We start from the raw sequence: 8,554 nt of genomic DNA on the forward strand, positions 1-8,554 counted from the left end.
AGAGAGTGACGGTAGGGGCTGCCCAGCGCTGGCTGTTAGCACTGCATGATGGCCGCGGCACCAACAAAGTTGTCTACGTGAAAAGGATCAGTTTCCCGCATGCTTTGCCAGACGTATGTGGCATTTGCAAGAATCCCTAGAAACAAGGAAACTAGAGTTCAAGCATCAGGACTGATAAATTAAGGACTTCTCATGTTTTATAATAATATACTTTCAGGTGCATCGAGATGTGTCATTTGTAAAAGATCAAATTCAATGACAAGGGCTGCCCGCCTTCTCACCTTCATATTCACATTGCTGCCTAAGAGCCAAGTCTTTAAATTCTACACATACCAATGACTGAAATGCCCAAGCCCCTCCCTCCTAGATGAAAACTTTTGCTTTTTCATCGATTCAAAGCTCTGAGTTTTTAAAAGAATCTTCAAAGAAAATTTGACCTGTTTTTTTTTCGTCGTCTTTTGCCTAGCCTCCCACCACTGAACAAAAAAAGTGGGGGGACAAAAACGAACCTTAAAAACATATATGTAAAATGCTGCTAAATTTTATCTGTTTAAAGCATTGCTTTCCAGAATTTTTTGAAAGCAAATGACATTTTCACTTTAAAAAAAAAGTTAGGAAAGATGTCCTGTAGTCCCTGAATAAAGATGGTCCTTGTATTCCTCAGGGTTCCTTAGAGAAATAAGAACCAATAGGGTGTGTGTCTATATCTGTCTATCTAATCTGTCTAATCTATCTTTTGGGGTTTATTTTAAGGAGTTGGCTCATGCCATTGTGAGGGCTGGTGATGGTAGAGTCCAAAATGTGCAGGTAGGCTGGCCGAGAGGACACTCAGAGAAGAGTTAATTTCATGGTGCTCTACAGCAGAATTCCTTCTTCCTTGGGGGAGATCAGTTTTTTCTGTTTAGGCTTTGATTGGATAAAGCCCACCTATGTACACTTTGGAAGGTAACCCATTTTATTTAGTCTACTGATTTAACTGTCAGTCTCAAGTCAAAAATACTTCCCCAGAAACATGTAGAACAGTATTTGGCCAAATATTCGGGTACTGTGGCTTAGCCACATTGACACATAAAATTAACTATCACAGTTCTCTAAACTGAACAGATTTAGCAAGATGAATGATGAATTGAATTTTATTTTTCTCTTTCTCTGTGGTGAAGCTTTTTCGTGACTGTATTGGTCCATTGACTAGTGCTTGGGAATACTAATAGTGCCAAGAGTGCACTTACGTAGTTGCAGCCTTTCAACTTAACCACAACTATGGCTGGCATCGTGGACGGGCATCCTGGGCAGTCGGTCATTCAGGGCTTCCTGCTTAGAAGGAACCCTATGCTTGCAATGTTCTCTGCTTGTCATCTTGAAATTCCTAATTTTTGAACAAGGGGCCCACATTTTAATGTTTTTTTAAATTATGTATGTATTTGGCCGTGTCAGGCCTTTGTTGCTGTGTGTGAGCTTTCTCTAGCTGTGGCAAGCGGGGGCTACTCCGTGTTGCCATGCTTGGGCTTCTCGTGTTCTCTTGTTGCAGACCACAGGCTCTAGGCACGTGGCCTTCAGTAGCTGTGGCTCACAGGCATAGTTGCCCTGTGGCATCTTCCCAGACCATAGCTCGCACCTGTGTCCTCTGCACTGGAGGGTGGATTCCCATCCACTATACTACCAGGGAAGTCCGCCCACATTTTACTTCTCCACTGCACTGTGGACCCTGTCCACACTTCTAGAAGTTAGATATATGTACTTACTCAGCAAATAGTCACTTCTGTATGCCAGTCCTGGAGGTGGGGACTGGGGTTTTCACAGTAAGCCTAAGCAGAGTGACAACTGATTGTTCTGGTGTGCTCAAGAAGTGGGAAAATGTATGAAGTTCCTGAGAAGCAGTCAGAGGGAATAGAAGTACATAGGGTAGACCAACTACATTTCTATAAAACTAACGTTATTTTTATTGTTCCAACAGGTGGAAGAATCATCTCCACAAGTGTCTTCTAAGCTTCAGAATCTGAGACTAAATAGTTTAACCCCCAGGCAACTTTTCAAATCCACAAATAATCAAGAAACTTAGTTTTATTTCAGATTGCTCAAAGTAATTGTTTTTTCCATTCAATACAAAATGAAATCATGGCTTCAAAGGATTAAGACAAAAGAGGACGTCTGTTAATGAGTTCTCTTTTAAGGTATTTGTATTAGTAACTTTTCAATTTATTCATCAAAGAAAATCTTAATGATACTGACCTCTGTCATCAGGAGAACTGGTAGCACTGGTCATATATGACGGAAAGATATGTTATATATGTATTTTTAAAAACTCTGTACTTCCATGTTCAGTTGCTCAGTTGTGTCTGACTCTTTGCGGCCCCATGGACTGTATATACTGCTAGGCTCTTCTGCCCATGGAATTTTAAAAGTGTTTTTAAATTGTTTTATTTTTAGAATAATGCCTTATTAACTTCCATCATCACTGTGGGTGATCTTTGCTAATGGGTTGAAGCAATGGTAAAGATAAACTAATTATATCTCTTAAATTATTAACACAGATTCTTGGGTATTTTGTGTAAACTGGTCACCTCACAAGGTTGCCACTTGCTCTGTCACTGCTGCCTGGGTCTTCTAGGTACACTTTCCTAGAAATTCCTTCTGAGCAGGAATTTCGTTGGTTTTTGTATAATTTAAGATATAATGTGCATCATGTTGGTTTAATACTTCTATATTGCAATATTACCACTGTAGCATTAACATGTCTATCATGTCACACAGTTATTATTTCTTATTGTTTTAAAAATATTCCACTTTGAAGATATTTTTTCTCTCAGAGTGATTCAATTTTTTTTTTGAGAGTTTTCTATATTTCCTTTCTCCAGTGGAATTATACAATATATGGTCCCTTGTTACTGACTTCTTTGACTTAGAATAATGTTTTCAGACTTCACATTTTAACATGTAATAGTGCTTCATCTGTCTCTCAAGATTAAAAAAAAATGATGTGCAAAGAACTAGCATTATTTCTTTTATTGGCTATATATGTCTTGGCTAATCCATTCAAGAAGTATCACTCCATCCAACTTGATGAAGCCTATATCCCTTGTGTACTGAAGGAAAAATGGGTGGTGTGTGTTGATGCCGTATTTCCAGGTGAGACCATGCTGGTTTGAGCTGATGTTGTGAGATCAGGAACCATGGCTGAATTTTTGCAAGTGGCCCTAGTAGAGCTCCTAAAAACCCTTCTTGCTTTCAGTAGTGCAGTGAGGCAAATCCCTTCATTTCTTTTTATTACCAAATATTCCATTGTTTGGATGTGGTACATTGAATTTATCCATTCACTAGTGGATGGACATTTGGGTTGTTTCCTCTATTTGGCTATCATAAATAATGCTGAGTACAAGGTTTTGTACAGGTATATATGTTCATTTCTTTTAAGTATATATACCTTGGTGTGGAATTGCTGGGTCATATGGTAATTCTGTTTAGCTTTTTGAGGAACTGCTAGACTTTTTCAAAGCAGCTGTACCATTTTATGTTGACACCAGCAGGGTGTGAGGGTTCCGGTTTCTTCATTCTCTCTAACATTCACTGTTACCTGATTTTTTAATTGGAGCCATCCTAGTGGATATGAAGTGACAAATCACTATGGTTTTGATTTACACTTCCCTTATGACTAATGATATTGATCATCTTCTCATGTGCTCACTGGCCATGTGTATGTCTTCTTCAGGGATGTGTCTGTTCAGGTCCTTTGTCCACTTATAAATTGGGTTATTTTTCTTTTTATTATCTATTATGAGTTCTTTATATATTCTGTATACCAGTATCTTATTAGAAACATTATTTGCCAAAAATTCCCCATTTTGTAGATCTTATTTTCACTTTATGGTATCCTTTGAAACACAAGTTTTTAACTGTGATATTGTCTAATGTATGTATTTTTGTTGTCGTTATTTGTGCTTTTGGTGCTATATCTGGGAAACCATTACTTATCCATTATGAAGACTTCTGTTTTTTCTTCTAAGAGTTAAATAGTTCTAGGTCTTACATTTAACTCTGATTCATTTTGAGTTAATTTTTTTATACAGTGGAGTAAGAGCCCACCATAAAAAAAAATGTCTCTTGTAAACGCCTTTTTTTAAAGTCTGTTTTGTCTGATGCAAGCATTGCTACTCTGACTTTTTCTTCCTTTTTCCATTTGCGTGGCATGTCTTTTCCCACCCTCTCACTTCCAGTCTGTATGTGACTTTTGATCTAAAGTGCGTCTCTTGTAGGCAGCATGTCTTCAGGCCTTGTTTTTGTGACCATTTGGGCAGTCTGTGTCTTCTGATGGAGCACTTAGTCCCATTACACTTGATAAGTATTGATGCGTATGTTTTGTTGCTGTTTTGTTAGTTGTTTCAAATTTGTTTTAGTAGGTCTTTTTTTTCCCTTCTTCTTTTGTTTTCTTATGATTTGATGACTATTTTTAGTGTTATTATGGACTGCTTTTTCTTTTTTGTGTGTATATCTGGTATTGAGTTTTGGTGGTTTGGTTTGCTGTTAAGATTTTCATATAGCAGTGTGTATGTAAATGTGATTGTTTTAAGTGGCTGATCTCTTCATTTCAAATGCATTTTAAATACTGCTCCTTGCATTTGTACTCCTCCCCTCATGATTACTGTTTTTTGATACCATATTTTACACCTAATTGTTTTTTGTGTCCTTTAACTGTTTATTATAAATACATGTGCTATTACTGTTTTATCTTTTAATATCTCTACTGGCTTTGTGTGTGGATACTTTCCTACGTTTACTGTATATTTGCCTTTACTGGTAGATTGTTTCCTTCCATAATTTCCTTATTTCTGGTTCTGGCCTTTTCTTTTTTGCCTAGAGAAGTTCCATTAACATTTGTAGTGAAGCTAGTTTTGTTGGTGCTGAATTCTTTTAGCTTTTGCTTGTCTGTGAAGTTTTTGATTTGTCCATCAAATCTCCATGAAAACCTTGCTGGGTAGGATATTCTTGGTTATAGCTTCTTCCCTTTTATCACTTTACATACATTGTACCACTCTCTTCCAGCCTGTAGCTGCTGCTGAAAAATCAGCTTACGGGCTTATGGGAATTCCCCTGTATATTATTTGTTGCTTTTCCCTTGCTGCTTTTAGTATTCACTCTTTAATTTTTGGCATTTTGATTGCAATGTGTCTTGGTGGGTTTGGTTCTCTTTGAATTAATCCTGTATGAAGCTTTGTGTTTCCTGGATATGGGTTGACTGTTTCCTTCCCCAGGTTAGCAAGGTTTTCAGCTTTTATCTCTTCAAATATTTTCTTCAAGTCCTTTCTCTCTCTTCCTTCTGGCACCCCTGTAATGCAAATATTGTTGTGTTTAATGTTGTCCCAGAGGTGTCTTAAACTGTCCTTGCTTTTTTTCTTTTTTCTGATCAGCAGCAGTATTTCTGCTGCTGTCTTCCAGCTCTCTCATACACTCTGCTGTATCAGTTAGCCTATTATTAATTCTTTCTAGTGTGTTTTTCATGTTAGTTGTTATATTCATCTCTGGTGGTTTATTATATTTTCCAATTCTTGGTTAAAAAGTAACTTCTTGCTCTGTGCATCCATTCTCCCAAGTTCTTCGATCATCTTTACAATCATTACTCTTTACTATTTCTTAAGTAGATCACGTCTCTCTTCTTCTGGAGTTTTATCTTGCTACTTTGTCTTGAACGTAGTCCTCTGGTGCCTTGTTTTGTCTGTTGCTATTTATATTTTTATGCATGTGGTAGGTTAGTTATATTCCTCAGCCTTGGAGACGTGGCACTGGGTAGATGTCCTGTGTGTCCCAGCAGTGCACCCCCCTTGTCACTGAAGCTGTATTCTCCTGGGGTTCCTTTAGAGGGTTGCACAAATCTTTCTTCTGTGGCTGGCTACGTGGGTGGTATGGTAGGCTTGGTTGGTTCCTAGTCTGGTTGTTTGCCTGGCCTTGCCTTGTGTGTATGCTGCTGGCTGCTCTTTAGCTGGGCTTGGTCACAGAGTGGCTGGTCTCGGAACCCTAGGGGACCCTGAGGCTAGTGCTGGCTCACTGGTGGGCTGAGTCAGGGTCCCAAAGACCCTGGGGCTATAGGTGCCCACTGACAGGTGAAGCCAGATCCTGGGAGTAGTGCCAAGCTACTAGCAGTTAAGAGATGTTTTCTGGAGTTTGGCTGCAGGGCCCAGAGATCCTAGAACACATTTTAGATTGTTGTTGTTGGCGGGTCCATTCCAGACTGTTGATCATGGGTTGTGAAGACTGGAAGGTTGTGTTCGCCTGCTAGTGAGCAGGACAAGGGCCCAGCTAGTCCCAGGATGGAGTCTGGCCTGTGTTGCAGGATCATTGTTGTCTTCTTTCTGGTGTCTGCACCCTGGTGGGTGAGGCTGGTCTAGAGCACCAGTTTGTGCTCTATGGACCAGCACCAGTTTGTGGCCTGTTAGGAATAGGGCCACACAGCAGGAGGTGAATGGTGGGTGAGCGAGCAAAGCTTCACCTGTATTTACAGCTGCTCCCCATCAGTTGAATTACTGCCTGGGCTTCACTTCCAGTCCAGATCAGCAGCAGCATAATAAATGTAAGGTGCTTGAGTCATCTCAAACCCGCCCCCGTCTGTGAAACCTGTCCCTGGTGAGAGAAAGATTGGGGACCGCTGGTCTAGAGGCTTGTGTGGGCTTCCTGTCAGGTTGGGCTGATGCCTGCCCACTGGTGTATGGAGGTGAATACTGGCCCTTGGTGTGCAGGGCCATGTCTAGGTATATGTCTAGAGGTGGAGTCAGGGTGTCTTTAGGCAGACTGTGCTGTGTCCCTGCCCAGTTAGTTTCTTGGCCTGAGGTGTCCCCAGCACTGGAGCCTGTAGTCTGTTGGGTAGGGCCAGGTCTTGGTGCTGATGATCCAGAACATCAGCCACCAGGAGTGTTCATGCAGTTGAGTGTTCCCAAATGTCTGACACCAGTGTGTGTGTCCACAGCTCACCTCTCCGGGCGTCTACAGAACTAGCAGGTAGGTCTGGCCCAGGCTCCTATCAGAGTGCTGCTTTCCCTCTAGACCCTGTGGGCGTGAGCTTTTGCGTGTGCCCTTTGAGAGTGAGGTCTCTCTTTCCCAGTCCCGTGAGGCTTCTGCAGTTCCAGCCTTGCTGCTGAGTCGCATCTGACTCTTGCGACCCCACGGACTGAAGCCTGCCAGGTTCTTCATAGGATTTCCAAGGCAAGAGTACTGGAGTGCGTTGCCATTTCCTGTTCCAGGGGATCTTTCTGACCCAGGGATTGAAACCATGTCTCTTGAATAGGAAGGCGGATTATTTACCGTCAGCCACCAGGGAACCCCTCAGCACCAGCCTACTGGCCTTCAAAGCCAAATGCTCTGGGGCTGGTCTTCCCAGTGCTGGACCCCTGGGCTGGGGAGCCTTATGTGGGGGATCAGAACTCTCATTCTTGTGGGAGAACCTCTGCGTTATAATTACTCTCCAGTCCATGGGTCACCCACCAGAGGGATATGTGGTTTGGTTTGATTATATTGCTGATCCTCTCCTCCTCTCTGGTTACGGTTCCTTCTGATCTCTTCTGGTAGGCTCTAGTCTTTTTCGTCAACGGTTTTTCTGCAGATAGTTGTAACTTTGGTGCTTGTGAGAGAAGGTGAGTGCAGGGTCTTTTACTCTGCCATCTTCCACACCTACTCTGTACTTTCATTACATTTCTTCCTAAGTATTTTATTTTTGATCCTTTGAGAATATAATTATTTTCTTAATTTATTTTTGTTCATTAATACGATATAGAAATTCAGTTGATTTTTATATATTGATCTTGTATCTTGCAATCTTGCTAAAACTCATTTATTTGAATAGGTTTTTTTAGCAGATTCCTTAAGATTTTGGTATATACAAGATTATATCATCTGCAAGTAGAGTTTGTTTTACTTCCTTTCCAATTTAGTTGCCTTTTATTTCATTTCCTGGTTATGCTGCCCTGGCTAGAACCTCTGGTACCCTGTTAAGTAGAAGTGGCAAGAATGGACATCCTGCCTTGTTCCTGTGAATTTACAAAGCCTGCTAGGCAACTTGCAAAAATGAAAACGTTGGGACTATAAGGTATAGTTTTCTTTTTTTTAATATATAAAATTTAATCATGCTAATAGTTTTTGAAAATATATTTTATGGAGTACATACAGTGTTCTCAGGAGGTAGATATGATCCTTAAGTTAGACTCAAGTTCAAGCTTTGTCACCTAATATAAATGTATCATTAGTCTTAGAGGTGTTACCTGTTTGCCAGCTGTTTCAGCATTTTTACATATGTGTCACACCTCTCCTCATGAAAGTACTGGAATGTAGATATGACCCTCAGTATCACAGGTGGGAAGACTGACTCAAGAAAGTAAATCTGATACTCTCAGTGAGTATCAGAGCTGGAATTCAAACCCAGATCAAATATCAAAACCATAGTTCTTCTCTTCCATGATGCTTTTCAAGTTTATGGCAAAACCTTCCTCCTTTAGAAAATTATGCAACCATTAGTGTTGTGTAGGGCTCAGTATAGAACACTAAAATATATCCAAAGCACCAAAAAAGAAGGTCA

At 40.5% G+C, this 8,554-nt stretch overlaps 1 protein-coding gene across 2 annotated transcripts in view; it reads left to right on the forward strand.

The window, feature by feature from the left end:
- HELB (DNA helicase B) overlaps positions 1-2,987 on the forward strand; it is a 38,128-nt gene extending 35,141 nt beyond the window's left edge. For both annotated transcript variants that reach the window (XM_040233394.1, XM_040233395.1), the window contains one exon: positions 1,955-2,987. In XM_040233394.1, the coding sequence (XP_040089328.1) occupies positions 1,955-2,059 (105 nt within the window). In that variant the 3' untranslated portion in view covers positions 2,060-2,987. The remainder of the gene's footprint in view (positions 1-1,954) is intronic.
- Positions 2,988-8,554: the final 5,567 nt, after the last annotated feature.

Source organism: Oryx dammah, unplaced genomic scaffold (genome assembly GCF_014754425.2).
Source record: "Oryx dammah isolate SB20612 unplaced genomic scaffold, SCBI_Odam_1.1 HiC_scaffold_29, whole genome shotgun sequence".
Taxonomy (NCBI): Eukaryota; Metazoa; Chordata; class Mammalia; order Artiodactyla; family Bovidae; genus Oryx; species Oryx dammah.